The sequence below is a fragment of the Dryas octopetala genome, chromosome 9 (assembly GCF_963921425.1).
Source record: "Dryas octopetala chromosome 9, drDryOcto1.1, whole genome shotgun sequence".
NCBI lineage: Eukaryota > Viridiplantae > Streptophyta > Magnoliopsida > Rosales > Rosaceae > Dryas > Dryas octopetala.
In genome coordinates, this window is record NC_141374.1 from 6,060,956 (window position 1) to 6,079,117 (window position 18,162).

The 18,162-nt window shown below is 37.5% G+C and overlaps 4 protein-coding genes across 7 annotated transcripts; 1 reads left to right on the forward strand and 3 right to left on the reverse strand.

Moving 5' to 3' along the window:
- Positions 1 to 710: 710 nt before the first annotated feature.
- On the reverse strand, positions 711 to 3,803 carry LOC147273429 (phosphatidylinositol-glycan biosynthesis class X-like protein). Of its 4 annotated transcripts, none has more exons than XM_086227673.1 (5): positions 3,685 to 3,803; positions 3,399 to 3,520; positions 1,804 to 2,194; positions 1,504 to 1,670; positions 711 to 1,115 (listed from the first exon to the last, which is right to left on the reverse strand). In XM_086227673.1, the coding sequence occupies exons 2-5, from the start codon at positions 3,507 to 3,509 to the stop codon at positions 819 to 821; spliced, it is 966 nt and encodes a 321-aa protein (XP_086083799.1). In that variant the 5' UTR covers positions 3,510 to 3,520; positions 3,685 to 3,803; the 3' UTR covers positions 711 to 818. The 4 variants fall into 4 exon arrangements, with proteins under 4 accessions (XP_086083799.1, XP_086083797.1, XP_086083798.1 ...); XM_086227671.1 differs by having other exon boundaries at positions 3,399 to 3,600; positions 3,685 to 3,794; XM_086227672.1 differs by having other exon boundaries at positions 3,669 to 3,774.
- A 100-nt stretch (positions 3,804 to 3,903) lies between these two features.
- On the forward strand, positions 3,904 to 8,121 carry SAMBA (valine-tRNA ligase). Its single transcript, XM_086227675.1, has 3 exons — positions 3,904 to 4,205; positions 5,129 to 5,239; positions 7,771 to 8,121. The coding sequence occupies exons 1-3, from the start codon at positions 4,040 to 4,042 to the stop codon at positions 7,830 to 7,832; spliced, it is 339 nt and encodes a 112-aa protein (XP_086083801.1). The 5' UTR covers positions 3,904 to 4,039; the 3' UTR covers positions 7,833 to 8,121.
- A 469-nt stretch (positions 8,122 to 8,590) lies between these two features.
- MKK10 (MAP kinase kinase 10) lies at positions 8,591 to 9,628 on the reverse strand. The gene has a single exon (XM_086228217.1). It carries the CDS (start codon positions 9,626 to 9,628, stop codon positions 8,591 to 8,593), a length of 1,038 nt encoding a protein of 345 aa, XP_086084343.1.
- Positions 9,629 to 10,566: 938 nt separating this feature from the next.
- HSFA1D (heat shock transcription factor A1D) lies at positions 10,567 to 16,820 on the reverse strand. The gene is made up of 2 exons (XM_086256419.1): positions 16,251 to 16,820; positions 10,567 to 12,256 (listed from the first exon to the last, which is right to left on the reverse strand). The coding sequence occupies exons 1-2, from the start codon at positions 16,539 to 16,541 to the stop codon at positions 11,033 to 11,035; spliced, it is 1,515 nt and encodes a 504-aa protein (XP_086112545.1). The 5' UTR covers positions 16,542 to 16,820; the 3' UTR covers positions 10,567 to 11,032.
- Between the last annotated feature and the right edge of the window lie 1,342 nt (positions 16,821 to 18,162).

Sequence of the window (18,162 nt, forward strand, 5' to 3'; positions counted from 1 at the left end):
TTGCGCTTGTCCTTGTTTGTTTTAAGACTTCATCAGGATGTTGCGATTGGAGTATTTAATGGTCTGTTTATTTGATGCCAATGTAGATTTCTATTATTTGTATATACAATATCGGAGCTGAGAAGTTATTGATTGGCTGGACAATGGTGGGATCCAGGGAACAAAGTTATTTGTATTACTATTTTATTTTAAGGCTCAAGTTCAAAATAAACACCCGACTATAGGGTGAATTTCATCTGGGTTCACGAATTAATAAATTTTTCAAAAACGTCCATAAATTAACATCTAAATTGAAAAATGTATTTTCATTTGCCAAACTGTTAATTTTGGGGTGGATCCTTGGATGTATGTGTGGAACACAAACGCCTTCATTTAAAATACCTTTCATTGCCGCCTAGTGTAGCAACATTTTATAAAACGAGGAGGGGAATATGTCCCTTGTTACACCAAGGGTTTGAGATTCATTTTGGACCTTCGGAGGGGATGGGTATTCAAGTCATGGCAGACTAGGAAAATACATATGCTGGACATGGGGTTCTCAAATCTAGGAAAAAAAAAAAACTTGGAATTTTCAAATTTGAAGTAGACATTTCAATTTTATGGTAAGTTCTGATAATACAGAACAGGCAAGATTGACAGCTAATAGCCTAATAAGATAAGATTAACGCAAGTGTATAAATCTGAGATCTAAAAATCAAGTAGAAAATGAATGCCAATAAATCATTAAGAATAGATTGAATTTGGGAGCTTGGTGTAAATTCTGAAAACAGGACATATAAGCGAAATGCTAAGTAGAGCAAACAAAATTGCTTGATGAATTAAGATTCTTTCAAATTTTTGCTCGAGTTGATGTCTGAATAAAATATGGATGTGGCAGCAATTAAAATAGCTGAAAATAAGGCTGCAACGAAAGTGATAATGTATACAATTCCAGCATGTGCCTTCATCCCAGAAGGTATTTTCCAGACAACTGTACCATATGTTAATTCAGAACCATTAATGTCTGGAATCATATATAAACAGCTTTGATTATGTGACTTTCCCTCAACGCTGCAACGCATGAACAAATCAGGTGCACCAAATTTGACTTCCCAATAGCCGCTTTCATCTACAGGCTGCACCCAGAAAAGTAAGGTAAGATGAAAATAAAATAAAATAAAATAAAGGAATACATCAGCCTTTCTTTTGGAAAAGGAATGATAATCCAGAATAAAAAATTAAATAAATATTGTCCAGAGCATAAAACATAGGCTCCTCAAACATTTCAATCACTAGAAAATGCCAACTTTTCTCTGCATATACCAGTGGACATACCCTCATCATGTATGCATGCATGCATGATAATTACATTTTTGATACTTGGCCAAATTTCCTTATTTCAAACCATATATGCTATGCTAAATGGATATAGGAAAACCATAGCTGATAAAGATCTTCAGGAGTATGAATAACCAAGGAGAAACCAGATACACTTCAAATTTCATTCATAACCTTCTCACTTACTGGATATCGTGCATGTAACGGAAGCTCTATGTTGATGTTAGACTCTTCACCTTGCCTCAGCAAGAGGTTATGACCAACATCCATGTGAACCTCCACAGCAGAACGATTGGAAAGAAACGAAGGCAATTCTAAGTTTGTATCTCCGAAAACAGCTACATCGCTATATACTGCATTAAATGGAAAACTCCAATTAACAAGAAATGAAATCAGTGCAATATCCCTGCATAACTGGTTATGGGTAGTATTTTGACTCATTTGAGAGAAAATAGAGGAGGAAGAAGGAGAAGAAAGAATAATTACCACCACGCTGAAGGAGATGTTGAAGCTCAAATGGGTCAGCAAATACCCCAGATGGCAGTCTTTCAATGATTATGACTTCACAATGGTGAGTAGGTAGTTCAAATACGGACTCTGGTTTAATGCTAACTCTAATGGATGAAGTGAGATGACGATGAGAGCCTTGGCCAATCAGATTGCGACGCAAAACTGAGAGTCTTAGCACAAGACCCAGATTATGTGGCAGCACCTCACACAAACCAAAAGGAAGTTCTTGTGCTATAAAATCTTGGAAATCTGAATCTAGCAAGTTATCATATTTTTCAGAATAAGACTGCATAATAAAATTCTTGGAAGCACGACAAGCACTGATATTTGAGTCACAATTTTCATAACTTGGTTCACATCTTCCCACCTGAAAAATAAAGAATATGAGCAAGAGATCAAAATCTTTATAGTAATCGTAAAGAAGGAAGATGAAAGTTGGCAATATATGATAGTGTTTACTTTGTTCTCAATAATGGATAAAAGTGCTTAGGCAAAAAAATATATAAACAAGAAGGAAAAAGAAAGTTAATCTCTAATTAGGTATTCATGAATACGTATTTTCCTTTAAAAAATAAAAGAAGTATTCATCTACACCACGATACTTAGAAGGTGGAGATTTTCGCATTACGAACTCGATGAACTTGTTAAACACAAGTATAATCTATAGTAGTTCTCTACTAAGTGCATTTTGCCTGCGTAGTGGGTGGATTCAAGTTTAGAAGGGATCAAAATATTAGAGCACCTGGAAAAGGGTCATTGTTGAGTTGATTTTATTAAGCATTCCAAAATTCTAAAACTAAGGGCCACATGCAGATAACAATGGAGTAACAACCTGTTCCAGCTACAAGAGGAAAAGGAAAAAGAAAAAAGAAATAGATGACGACATTTAGACAACCATCATTGCTGCATGAGAAGTTGTGCACAGAACAGGTACTCCCTAATGAAACAAGTAGTTACAAGGGCTCAAAATTCCATAGCAGCTGGAAAGAGGCACTTTTGAGTTGATTTCACTGGTCTTCAAAATTCTAAAACTAATGGCCATATGCAGATTACAATTGAGTAACGATCTGTTTCAACTACAAGAGGAAAGGGAAGAAAAGGGTGTCGACATTTAAAAAACCATCCTTACTGCATGGGGGGCTACAAACAGAAAACACCATAACACAAGCTAGGAAGCCACCATTTTGATCACGTCATGAACTTGCCTTACCATTAAAAGAATTGTAATATTTCTCTCCTTCCAAATAAAAGAAAAAGAAAATCAAAACAATATAAAAGCATGTTTACTCTACGCATAACTCACTCCCCAAGTCCAAAACTTTGTGAGAGATACTAACCACAACCAACGTGGGATTTCTGTAACTATCAAGAACCTTTCTAAATATGAGTAGCAAACCCAGATTTAAAGGGAAACATCACACAAAATGTGTGGCAGAGCTTGAACCTTGCAAACAATAGAATACTCAAAAGATTATCACTTGCAAACCTTGAACCAGAAAATGGAAACAATTGCAATGTATTAATGTCATAAATTGGTATGTGGTACAACTTCATGAACATAAAGCACTGACCTCACTTGAAACTGCAGAACACTGGATGCAAAAACCAATCCCAGAGAAGAACACAAAGAAAAATCCCACTAACAAAAAATCGCACAAGCGGATAGGTCTCTGAGTTTCCATATAGCAAGTAACTGAAACACAAAAACACAAAAACAAAAACAAAAAAACACCACAAAACAAAATGGCTTTGAATCAAATATTGCAATCCATTCTGCAGTTTAACAAAAAAAAAAAAAATTCGCTTAGTTTAATCCTTCTCAGATCTAATAAATCACACACAGAAATTCAGTCTCACGTTCTTCTTTTCTATTGCGAGAGAAACGCCGTTTCTGCTGAGTGAATTGCAGTCATGGCTTCGGTGTTGATTGTTGAGGGAGAGAGAAGAAGAAAGAGACTGTTCTGTATTTTTCTTTTTTCTGTGATTATAAAATGAGTGAACAAATGGCAAGTTTTAATTGGCTGCTCTCGTCACTCGGCATGGTGAGGTGGCAGGAGCTCCCCCACTGAAGTTTTTCTCACTTTGGACTCACCAAAAACTGAGAAATCCTCCAACAGTGGATTTGGGAATTTTGGTCTGCTGAAGAAAGTGAATATTCCCGGAAAATAAGAGAATAAGAGGAAAAAAAAAAAAAAAAGAAAGAAAGAGAGAGATGAGTAGTTCGTCACCAGCACATTCGTCGATATCAACAACAGCAATTGTTGGAGAAAAAGGAGGAGGAGAAAGAAATGGCAGCACTGTTGCTTTGTCCACTGACGACTTCTACTTCAATGCCGATCTCGTTTCTGTTCAAGATCGCAAAGACGAAGCGATGCTCGGTTTGTCTCTTTAACAACCTCTTTATTTTTTTTTTTGCGATTATTCCTGTTAGCATTTTATTTATTTTTGCTTTTTTCTCAATTAGTCAATTCTGGTTAAGTCTTTGTATTTTCACATTATCTGTACTGGGTATTTGGGTTTAGGCTATTGTAGTATAACATTCCTTGAGAAAGAGAGAAAAAGCCAACTGGGTCATTGAAATTGGGCAATGTCTTTGGTTGGTTTATACTATCATTTTCAAGATTTTGGAATGACAATTTAGAAGTATGGTTAGTTAGAGCATCTCCAACCACACTCCCTGTTTCTTTTTTAACTAAATTTGTGCTAACCACTTTTAAAGTGGCTACTCCAAGTCTCCAACCATGCTATGTATTTAGCTAGCCTTATTTCTTTTTCCTTTTTTTTTTTTACTAACACAATTTTGATTCAAGGGCTATATTTTGTCAATGATTCGTTTCTTTACAACCCTTTTTTTTCAACAATCATATTCTTGCAAAAAAAAAAAAAGAATCAAATGTGATTGGAAGAGACAGAGAGAGAGACAGCAAGAGAGAGAGAGAGAGAGAGAGAGAGAGAGAGAGAGAGAGAGAGAGAGAGAGACAGACAGACAGACAGACAGACAGACAGACAGACAGACAGAGACAGAGAAAGAGAGCCCATTGGAGCTGTTTTTTCTCCCCACTCTCTGCATGCAACTATTGGGTTTGTCTTTCACAGTTAGGTTCATCACTATGAATAGTTTGTGGAAGAGTTTGTTGGCGAAAAATCTCTTTCTATTTTCCAAGAAAATTCAACTCAAATTGGCAAAGCACCTATTTAGACTTAATAAGATTGGGGAGTTTATGAGTATTGGAATGCCTTTTCTTATCCTTCCTTGGCTACCAATGCATATTGTTTATGTGAAATATATTGTAAATTGCAGTTATAAAATCCAATCTTATGGATGCACTTAACCAGGAGGTTAAATCCCTTGATGAAGATAATTGGATGTTTGAAGGACCACGCTCCCGTATCAACCTTATATCAAGACAAGGTTAGTCCAACCCACTAACTACCTTTGGTTAATTGCTGAGATGTTGCATTGCTGCTACTTTGTGATTTTCTTGCTAAATTCTGCTAGTTTTTCCATTTTCTTGCTAATCTCTGCTAGTTTTTCTATTTTCTTGCTAAGTTCTGCTATTGTTTCTATTTTTTGCTCAATTCTGCTATTTTTTCTATGGTTTGCTAAATTCTTCCGTTTCTATTTTCTTTTTCTTTTTTCCTTTTGCTAAATTCTTCTATATCTTTGACTCATTAAAAAATAAAACAAATTTTACTATTGTATTTTTTTTTTTTTAATGGCCCTGTTGTTAGTATATGCTGTTCGAGTGATTTGCTCCCTGGTTCCTACTAGTTTGCGGTGAAATAGTCATGCATGTTTTCTAGATGTCCCAAACTTGGAATTTTCAAGTAGAGTCATTTCCCCTCCCAGCTTCTGGCACCCACTTTGTGCTTGTAAATCCTAACAGAAAGCCACCTAGGGATAATGCAAAGGTATTATGCTTGAAGAAGAGTTTCCTTCCTGAAAAAATTGCAGAAGATGATAACATGTGATGCGATGCTCGTCCTTCTATTATGATGGTGTTAGTTGAGTTTATGACCACATTAGGAAGCTAACAAGTTATGCCTTGAAATAAAATGCGTAAAGACATACTCTAGAATCATCCCCATCGTAGTTTGATTTGTTGGTACCTTACATGATACCCAGTTTAAATGGAAGTTGGATGAGATGCAGATGGCATCCATTGTTGTGCAAGAAGAGGAGATAATGAAAATACATAATATTGTGGAGTCCCGTATCTTTTGAAATATGAACAGGTTGTGGAAACAACAAACCACTTGGAGAAAGCATGATATGCCTAAAAAAAATGCTTAATCTTAGAAGCATGAAGTAGCACACAAAATTTCAAAACATTACAATGTCCAACACCATATTAATAATAACAATAAAAAAACATTCATTCATTCCATCAAAAAGCCATAATCAAATTAACACAATTTATATAGATAATTTGTAATAAAATTTTTTGATGCCAAAAATTTGATCAACAGTCCAATGAAAGATGTAAAATCACAATCACATAGAACGCAAGTGATTTACATAGTCCACACTTGAAATTGGCTATGTCCATGACGTTTGTTTGGAGTTTCCCACTAATAATTGAAGAGAGATTACATAGCAGAAAAGAGAGTCCATGAGCACATTCTTCTGAGCAACGAGAACATCTGCTCAACTCGGCCAACATGTCAATTCTTTCTTACAACTTCCCAGCCAAGAAGTTCCTTTTAACTGGAGACTTGGGGGCTTCTGTTCATATCATATGTTTTTAACTGAAATCTAACATCGGATTGTTTAGGAGAGAAAACGTTTACTAACATGGAATGTGAGAGAAAATGAATCGGAGTGAGAATGAATGAGTGTGAGAAGGAATTGGAGAGGAGAGGAGTCATTCCCATTAAATTGTTTACTAACCATCTAAAATGAGAATGAAATTGAAGTTGATTCCTATTCCTTTGTTTGCTAATGATCTTGAATCGGAATAAAAACTGGTTTTATTACTAAAAGGTTTGAGTCTTGTTAAAAAAAAAATTTATTTTCTTAATGGGTATTTTGGAATTATTAAAAAAATTGAGGGTACTTTTGGTATGATTTAATGACTCCTGATGGAATGGGAGTCAATACCATGTCCCTCCCCCCCCAAGGAATGAAATTGGGGGAGTGATTTCTCATTTTTGGAGTGGGCCCCACTCATTTTTTGATTCCCCAATACAAGTAAATACATGATTAGAGTGGAAAGTGAATGACTCCCATTCTATGTAAGTAAACGTGCCATAAGTGAAGACTCCCACATCAAGATTGTATAAGGCTCCCTCAATCCCACATTGGATTTGTACAAGGAGAGGGCTGTCCACTCTCCTATATAAAGAGCCCTCTCCCACCATAGAAAGGGGACTCTCTATGGGTATTATTCCTAAGCTAACCCTTTTAAAATGTAATATCTGTTTGATTATTAGTGAGAACCCCAAACAAACCCTTAGACATATCTCTTGTGTTTTGTGTGATTTTACATCTTTCATCTGACAATAGGCACCATTCGAAAGGCTGATATTCTCACGTGAACATCTTCGTGTGTGGAACTTGTACTTTGAGAATGATGGACCATTCATTAACTACTGCCTCTAATAGGTTACCATTAGATATAAGAACGAGACATACAGTGGTGAAGCCACAATGTTATGTCTTGTCATGGAATTCTGGTTGTGTAAAAGAAGCATACAGATTTTCATCGCTTTGACACAAAGCTATTCCTCTGTTCTGATTATTGATTTTTCTATTTTCTTATTAGGCTGAAAGAAGTTACTTGCGAGCCTCTTGTGTGACTATCAGAGCCTGATTCTATTTCTGTAGTGGTCTTTCAGCTCTTTTAACTGCTTTGAACTCATTGTATGATATTTTATACTGTCAATATTTGTATTGTGACATTTAGTAGTTTATTATTTGCTGTTTTTTTTTTTCTTATTCAGGTGATTTTCTACAGAAGCATATGGACATTTCAAATAATTGGAATTTGGCCCCACCAAAATGATTTTTCAGCTAGGAAGGATAGTGTGTTTCTTGTATTTGTATGATGTACGAGGCTTCCTTTCTGTTACTTTCAATTGGTGAACACTCTCTAGCATATTGATGTAGAAGGGGTCTGGGGTGAATACTATGGAGTTGCTGCTTTCACAAGATTGTTACGCATTTGTTTTTTCTTTAGTCATTGTGTTTGACAAATGAGTCAATGTATATGAACAATTTGGTCATCATTCTTCCGGTCCATCAAAGTCTTGAATCTCACTAGCATGCAATATATTTGATATAACATTCTTAAAGTAGCATGGATTGCAATGTTGGCTTAAATTTAAGAGTTTCAAGAGTGTTTTGACTCTCTCTCTCTCTCCCTCATTTTATTTTCCCGCCCCAGAGAGCTAATAGTCAGTCAATTAACGATTTGATTTAGATTTGTTAAGTTGTGAAGATTTGCATACCAAAGTCAAAAAGGTAGCTTTCCAATTAGGAAAATATTAGAAATTAGTGTCCAGTAACCGTTTGATTTGAGAATTAGACATTCTATTTCTGAAACACATTATTATGGCCACCAACACAGTGCTGTGGCAGTGTTGGTGCTAGCAGTTCAGTTGAATTCGCTAATTGTTAAGCAGACTACCCCAAACCAAAAAACCAAAAGAGATAAAATGGTTAAAATCGTTATGAATAAATAAAAAAATAAATAGAAAATCTAATGTAAGAGTAAAAGATAAATAAACATAACTAAGAACTAAGAAGGAACTCAAGCAGTTTTCAATCAGGCAAATAATTAAGGAGCTGCTCTTCAGTAGAACCACAACAAGTACTACTTTTATTGACAAAAGGGTGGTCAAGAAGCTCCTCAACTGTTGCCCTCTTCCTCCAATCCTTCTCAAGACACCTCCAAATGAAACTCCGAAACTCCGGTGATGCTGTCTCCGGCATCTCCAACCTCTCCCCAAAGCATATCACACACATTAACGTTGCCCAATCTGGTTTCTGCCCCGGACCTATCAGTGGAAATCGACCCATGTGGCATTGCAACACCACCAATCCAAGAGACCACACATCTCCGACGAACCCATCTGCATTGTCGCCGCCCCACCTCTCCGGATCAAACCGTTCCGGGCTCATGTACGCATACGTGCCCATGTACGAGTCGCTCGCCTCAAGTGCACCCTCCACAACATGACTTACCCCGAAATCCGCAATCTTGACCTGCCCTCTACCATTTATGAGGAGGTTTGAGGGCTTGATGTCCCTGTGCACTATCTGCATGGCATGCAGGTAGTGCAGTCCTTGGAGGACACGCTTTGCCACGTCAGAGATTACCTGTTCGGGTAATCTCTGACACGCTCGCAGCACGTCATGCAACGAGCCTCCTTCCATGTACTCCATGACAAAGCACAAATCACCCCCACCATCGTAATTATCAGCGAATCCATTGTCAAACACTCCATGGCATCGGATGACGTAGGGCGAGTCGACGAGTTTGAGGATCTCTGCCTCGCGCGCGGCTTGTTGCAAGATGGCGGTGGCGTTGTGGCTGAAGCGGAGGACTTTCAACGCGTAAATCGACGAGCTTTTCTTGTGGCACACTTTGTAGACCGTGCCGCCATTTCCGTGGCCGAGAACAGCCAGTTTCTGGAGGTCGGAGAGGTTTTCAATGCCCGGCGGAGAGTCCGGGCTAGTGAGCCCCGCCGCAGCAGGCAAAAGCCTCCGCTGCCATAAGTGATCAGCTGCTGGAATTGGTGGTGGGGGTGGGGAGAGCCTCAGTGCTTGCTGATGCCTTCTCTCTCTCACTAATGTCATTTACACCCAAGAATTAATGATCTCTCTCTTGATCGTAAACCTTAATTTGTGAATGATTAAGAATTCTTAATGCCAACAAATCAATCTGACGCGCGTTTGTTTAACGAGAATATATACGATGAGTTGTTTTGTGAGTGATAGGAGGGCTGACAAGTGGCTGTGATCAACTAGATAACCCAAAATTAACGGGCTGGTGAAGTTTGCATGGAAAATGTTGTAGTTAGTTTTTGAGATGAGTAGATTTATATCGACACGTATGCTTAATTAATTTTTTATTTTTATCTGTTTTAATTTATTATCTTCACTACTTAACTCTCCTAGATATGCTCCTAGAATGACAAATTCTGTGCATCAACACAACACCTTAGCGAGGGTTGCGATCCTCTGCAGGATTTTCGGTATGCATGTATAGCTTCCTTTAATTCTACTATTAATTATAGTACGTAGTATATTATGATTTAAAGGGTATCTGAGAAGACTTTTGGGTGGCGCCACTACCTCTGCAACCCAACACTTCTCCGTCAACACCACCACCACGTCTACATTCACCACTATGTTGCTACAATTACCACCAACACCACCATCATACCATTCATACAATCATTGTCAATACCACTATCTATGCTTTCATTGTCGTAATCACCGACTTTAATACGATCACCACCACCCACATTACTTTTGAATTCTATTATATGTTGGTCAAATAAGAAATTTTACACATTCTATGACTTTAAATTTTGGAGTTTTAAGTACCAAAGAATTTCAAAGAACTTCTTAATAATAAATAAATTTAAACATGAAATTACAATTTTTCATAATAAGAAACTGAGGGAAAAAAAGAGGAAAGAATGATCATCCTCCTATGCTCTACTATTTCGCAATGTGTGCACAAATATTTTAGTTGTTTATACGGCTCTAATTTTATATGGAATCATATCAAACAAAAATGTCCGTTGTTCCCTTGCAGGCCAACAAAAATTTATATTGAACCTTAAATAAGTTTACTGTTTAACATACTTCCCGTGCATACATTATTCTCACATGCTAAGTAAAAAAGCACTATGTGAAATGTCTAAAAAGGGACAAGGAGGATGAAATTTTAAGAAACAAGCATCCATTAGTATTCCTACGTAACAAAAGCTTTGGCCTCTAAAACCACTATGTCCGTTGAGTTCATTGGACAGTGACATAAGAAAATAAAATTGAAAATGGAACAAAAACTAGAACTAAAACTCAGATCACATATGTACAAAAGAAAGCCAGGTTGAACTGATACAGAAGGCATAGCTGCTGCTTTTCCAATGGCCATATAAGAGGACCGGAGAGATTAATATGATCATTTAGTGTGTGTTTGGGGTATAGCTTGGTTAATATGTGAGACTAATGCATATAAGGTAAACAAGATCAAACCCCTTTGGTATCTGATGTAAGATGTTCCATTTGTTCAGTAAGCTTATCCATATGCTGGGTTTTGTCGCATCCATTCTCTGTGGGCTTCCCTTCATTTCCCATGGGCATTCCTTCTGCAGGGGTTGAATCCATTTCATCTGGCCCCGGGCTTTGTACAAACTCATCCCAATTGTCTAACAATGCCTCAATTTCAGGATCAAAGGAAAGACTATCAATTTCTATGGGCATTGACAGGGGGTCAATAAATCCATCCCCTAATTCAGATGCCATGTTTTCAATAAATCCAATACCTGCCTCAGGTGCCATGTTTTCTTCGGGAATATCAACTAAACCTTCGGGCACCATTTCTTGTATTTGAGCAAGCGTATCTGCCTGAGAAATAGGAACTGATGGCGCCTCTTGTGCTCCAAGGACATTCATATCTGAGAATGGAGCTCTTGTAACTTTTATAGAGTTTGCAGTCTGTGGATAAGATTGTATTTCAGACATTGCAGCAGACGGGCCATGCGCTGAAATCAGTGGGACCTCTTGAAGTGTCACTCCTGACGCACGGCTTGAAGAGCTCCCACTGTCCATTGCACTGGATGATGATGAACCATCACCAATTGGGAAACTATCCAGATTGCTGTTAAAGGATTCCAGCCGAGAAGAAGTATCTGTTTTCATGATCTGCCTGAGCATTGCCTTTGCTGCTTCATTCATTGGAGGCTGATACTTAACAATCTGTCCATCAGGAGTACCAGAATGCTTGTTCTCAGCAATATCGTCCTGCTTGAGTCTCCGCTTTTTGTTGACTTCAGTTATGCGCCTATTGCTCTCATTTTGCTGTTGTACAAACTGAGTCAAGAAACTAGGGCTCTGCACAGCCTTTGCAAGGAATGACATCATCTGTTGCTGCCGCTGCTCCATTCCCTGAAGACGCTGCACCATTGTTTGCAGCTGGTTATCGGTAGACTGTTGCTGCTGCCTCAACCTGATAAGTTCCTGCATAAGCACATTCTTGTCCCTTTTAAGCCTCTCAACCTCTTCCTCAAGACCAAACTTCCCAACCTCTACACACGCACCCACTGAACTCTGTCCATGTGATGGCTGTGGCTGTTGCTGACTATGTCCATGGGCAGGTTTTCGCCGGTTGATGCTCTTAAGGAGATGCTTCTGGCCCCTCAAAAAGCCCTCATTTGCAAATTCCCAGCGGTCTGGATCAACCTTCCTAAATCCCTGTTTGACCGAATATGAAGGGGGGTTCAATCAGCATAATGAAAAAGAAAAAACTGCACAATTCAGAAAAGCAATGAAAGAAACAAAATCAATATCAGGACAAGCAGACAGGCAAACATTGATGATCAATACTGTTCAAGAGAATAGTCATTTTAGGCGAATTAAGCCTATTCCCAAAAGAATATTGAAAAAAAGAAAAAGCAGCACATTCAGAAAGTTACACAACCTAGCTCACCATGAACTGCAGAGGTTAGCATTCACTTGAATCCCTACATCTGGGAACTTATCCGAAACAACATTCTTAGAAAAACAAGTTCTTCAACCCCAGTGCTTCCAGAAAAATATAACTCAATAATTACTACCAACCCAAAACCAAAATATGTAACCCAGTCAGTACAACACTGCCCAGCTCCGAGCAATGTTATCTGAAGAATCTATCCTTGCATCGCTTGTTGCATTTCATTCAGAGATTATAAAAGATGTCACCCAGTTGTCATAGTACCCCAAAGTACATAAATTTGAATCTTCTCAACTAAAGTAAACATTTATAATTGGAACTGTAAGAAAATAAAATGACAGAGGGTATACTATTAATGGTTACATTTCAAAAAGATAAAAATATTTAATTCAAGAGATTTGATTTACTTCAAGAGATTAGACATTGACATAAAAATGGACATTGTAGAAAGGTAAGGTGAATCATAAGAAGCCAAATGGCAATGATTTTCCAGTCCTTAAATTAAGAGAATTGATTAGACCAATTATTGTAATGCTGATAAAACTGAACTTCTTACTTTAGAGAGATTTCTTCAATGAAGGATGCTATATTACCGTGAAGTAGAGCAAAGACTCAGAGAAAAGGATTAGCCAATCTGTAGCAAAGCACTACTAAAATACCAAATTGATAATGTAATACAATGACTTTGATGATCAACCCTACGTATGCTCTATTTGGTACATATGGAAACCAGTGCATGCAAGAAAAATCTCAATCCTCGTGATTCAATTTTAACATTTGGCATGTTATGCATACTCTTCCATAACCCTAAACTCATAAGTTTTTTTTTCTAGAAGAAAGAACCTTTTTATGAATAGAACAACCAATACAGAACTTTTGCCTACTTCCCATCACCAAAGACCTTGTGCCTTTTGCACCCACATGTGAAGGTGTTGATGTCAACCATCTCCTTCCAACCTATGTTCCTTATAGTCCTAGAATATTCTCCTGTTTCTCTCCATCCAAGCCACCCAAATAACAGTCAGCACAGAACTTTTGCCTACTTCCCACCACCAAGACCTTGTGCCTTTTGCACCCACATGTGAAGGTGTTGATGTCAACCATCTCCTTCAACCTATGTTCCTTATAGTCAGAGAATATTCTCCTGTTTCTGTCCATCCAAGTCACCCAAATAACAGTCAGCACTGAACTTTTGCCTACTTCCCACCACCAAGACCTTGTGCCTTTTGTGCCTACATGTGAAGGTGTTGATGTCAACCATCTCCTTCGCATGTGATGGAGCAAAGTCAAAAGAGTGATTAAAAAAAGAGAGCCAAAAGCCAGTTTAATTTTGACCTAAAGATAATGCAACAAAATTAACAAATTAATGCATTCAAAACCCAATGCCTATATGAAGTGTTGAACTGCTGATGTTGGGGGAGCTGCAAAAACTTAAAAGAACCAATAATAAGGTAGTCATTAGGATGATGAGTGCATCAAAGCCAAACCTAACCACATTCATCCTATTATACTGATTACATGTATGCTCTTTATTTTGTGCACCTTGTATTAGTTTTTCATGAGAATTTACATCCCCTGTGAAGGCATACTCTTCTCTTTTTTCTCTTTTCAATAAGAAACAGAATTTGACTGATGTCAAGCATAGAAAAATCAATTGACAAAGAATCCACCTCATATACAAAGCAAAACACTAGCAATCAAACCACAAAACTATGATAATAACATTTTAGGCTCCTAAATGATCCGACCCAATTACCCAAAGCATCACTAGCACAATACAACTCCATAGAAATTTTGCATTCTTTCCCACAGCAAAGCCTTGTGCTTTAACTAAAAATGGACAAGCATGCAGCTGAAATTACCCAACACAATTCAGTTTTGAAACAGCCTCAACCATACATTTAATGCAATAGGTGAAGGAACAAATCCTCTGCATTTTTAACCTCTCATTCACCAACAAGAAGAAAGGAAAACAGTAGGTCTTCTCCTCTGTACCAAATTGCAGATATTTTAGCCTCTGTACCAATGTCATAGAACTCCCTAAACTACAACTTACACAAAAAATCCAAGAAGATTCCAGCTTCCAACTTCTATTACCTGATCTAGAAGAATATAATCTAGCATTTCCTAAAAGAGACATGAGAGAAGTGAGAGAAGTGAGAGAAGTGAGTTTCCCAACTTCAGATTCATTTAAATTTCTTCCAAAGCCAAAATTCCAGGTAAAAGGAAAAAGATAATTGACTGACATTCTAGCGACATTAATCACAAACCCCACTTTGCAAACTTCCATATTTGCACAGACATTAATATTTATTATTTTCAACCTTGATAACATGGCATGCAGTCAGGGTAGTCACAAATTTCCCCACTACATTATGGTAGCAGTCCAAAATATTAGCCACCTCATGTAAGGGAAGATATTTTCTATCATGAGACAAAATAACCATTTGAAGCATACATCAACTCAGACAATTTGTGACCAAAAAAAGAAGCATAATATAACCAAGGTGTTGAATAAACTGTTTGTTGAAGTATTCTCATTAACCTAACACATATTTTACACAGTGGGGTGTATTCAATCTGTATCATATGCTTGTCTCGGCCATTAAAGTGACATGACTTGCTCATTATCTGAGAACACAGGACCAAGAAGGTTTGATTGAATTAGCTGGGAATCCTCATTAAGCTATTAAGATTTAGAATAAGTATCATTGATAGCACAAAGTGCATCAAAAGCAAGCATTACAGAACACTAAGTGCATAAAGAAAAAAACAGCAATTTCCTTTATTTTGAGAAAGCCCGATAAACATCTGGTAGCACATTTGTCCATTGTTCAATTTTCCATTTTTAGTTCTAATTTGTTCATGGACCTCGGATCACAGAACCCTCAGTATTCTTAGAGTGAACTGTGAAGTAACTATGAAGACAAAGAAAACAGGCAATTTACTAGACCCATATCCTTGATGTGTGATCAGAGTGGAACTACTCATATATATCGATAATGATTAATCTGCAATGCACAATAGATTCAATAGCCCATTTGGAAAAGAAAAAAAAAAAAAAAGAGTAGGATTTCTACACTGCTCTATGAACAGAAGCTAATATGTTTGACTAGTCCTAAGCAAGGTTGAGATAACAAAGCAACAAACATTATTAAAATCTAAATTTATCATTAGCCTTGTAATCGAGCACTCACTTTCTTTCCCTTTTATATCCCCCTTCGTCTTCATCTGGCTGCTGGGAAAATGCAGGAAGGAGAGGCATCAAATTTTCATTTCTGACACTCTTTCCACGTTATTAGTCATAGTATTATTCACACCAAAAAAACAAAACGAAAAACAAAAGTTTTCAACTCCTAATAAAATTACTTAGTTAAAAAGCAAGCTCCTAACATTTTAAGCATTATTCCCTGAAGTTTCTTAGCAACCAAATGGGGGGACTTTAGCCATTTATCGATAGTCACTCAATTACACTGCTCATGATTCCCACTCAAATACATTACTATCTCAAGATCGCCACTCAAAATACTATTTTTTTCTTTTCCTTTCTCGAGCTTTCCTGCCAACAACGACCTAATTGACAATCTGGGTTTTATATTCAGCACCCTCAAAGACCTAATTGGTTCCCATTTGAGTAAACCACATACCATACTTCACAGATAGACCCATCTCTGTTTCCATCAATCAGTGACCAAAATCAATGGCCAATAAAAGCATAAACAATCCAGTGGCTAAGTACGAGATAGGGACACATACATAGGTGTTCAATTGCCTAACAAAGCTGGAGAAGTTGTTGTGCTTGAAGTACTTGGGCAAGAGGTCCCTAGCGAACTCTGGCGGGTTCCAAACCACGAAGCTGTTGTTGGTGGCGCTCCACGACACGATCGTGTCAGTCGCCGGGTCGTCTACCATGTCGTAGGTCTTGCTCAGGAACGGCGGCGGCGCATTCGAGTTCAGTAACGGCGTCGGCGCCGGAGCCCCCTGCTGGGGGGCCTCACCGCCGCCGGACGATGACGCCTCGTCGCCGTTGTTACTAGCAACCACCATTTTAGCCGTTGAAAACAAGATTACAAATGAAAAAAATAAAAATAATGAAAAAGAATTGGGGATTCTTGGCTAGGGTTTTTGAGAGGCCATTTCAAAAAGAATTGGTACAGATAGCTTGGCTTAAACCCTAGACTGCTGGAAGATAGTAGATATCAGAGAGAGAGAGAGAGAGAGAGAGAGAGAGAGATGTGTTGCGTACGGACAGTGGGAAGGGAGACCGACGTACGAAACGGGCACGAACGGCTGCCGCTTTTGGGGGACGGTATCGGATGATGTCGTTCAATTGCTTAAATTCTTCTGCTATTTCTGCATAATCTTGTTTTGTACCATTTGAAATTTTTGTTTTTCCTTTTTGCCTTCTTCTTTTATGAAAATTTTAGATTAGTCCTTTTCTTTCTGAGTAATTTTAGATTGGTCCACACCCCCACGAGATTTATTATAATTAATTAAATGTCTCCACCACAGACGACCTAGATCGGTTCGTCATCGCTGCTTGAATCGTGGTCGGGGTTTGGCTCACACATAGTGATCTCGGCGGTGTCGCACTCGCACAACCATCTCAATGCAGCGATGAGAAACAAATACAAGTGGTCGAAATGATATTTAATATTACTGATGATTTTGGTATTGCTTTTTTTTACTTATGTACCAAGAGTTTTAATTAAGCTAATTAAGCAGCTCTTCTTGTTAATTAAGACTCTTTCTTTTCCCCTAGTGTTTTATAGTTTTAATTAAGACTGATGTGGACTATATATATGTATTAAGCAGCTCTTCTTGTTGATTAAGCTAATTACACATCTACTTATGTTTTCAACCCATATGAAGTGTATTAGTAATTATAAGTCTACAACCCATCTGCTTAAAATGACAGGATCGTCTCCAGATTTCACCCTAGAACTCAGAATTACCCATGAAGTCCAACACCGATAGGGTGTTGGCCCGCCAACCACAACTATCTTTGTGATTTTTATAGGATGTTAATATAAGTGGAAAATCCTACCAAAAATTCAACAGCACTTTCACTGTAAATTGAATAATTCCACTTATCCAAAAATCAAATAACACTTCTAATTTCAACAGCCAATCCCAACCACAAATCAAATAAAGGTCTCATAAGTAATATTAAACTTAATCAGAGCATATATAATAAGATTTACAATTATATCTCATTAATACAGTTATAAGGGAAACCTTGATCAAGAATACCAATAAGTTGGGGATGAGAAACTCGAATGCCTCAACGTGGTGCGATCCGATTTCAGTGATCTCTAATACATCGGGAGAACGTTAAAACCAAAATGTGAGAATAATCTCAGTAAGTAGACAAAAATAATTTTAAAACATTTCCTTTGAAATCATCTTATAAAACATCTCATTTTCCTTGAACTTATTTCCTTTAAATACCCCCAATTTTAAAATCATTTCACAAATTCATTTCAAAATCTTCTTGTAATCCACAATCATGCTCAGGGTATGAGGAAAGCTTATGAATTGAAATATTTCAAATCCTCAAAAATGTCCAATGTATAAGAAAACTCGTAGAATAATAAATGTGTAGAAAACTCAAAGAATGTGATGCAATAGTAAAAAGAAACTCATCATATGCATCTTGTAATTAAAT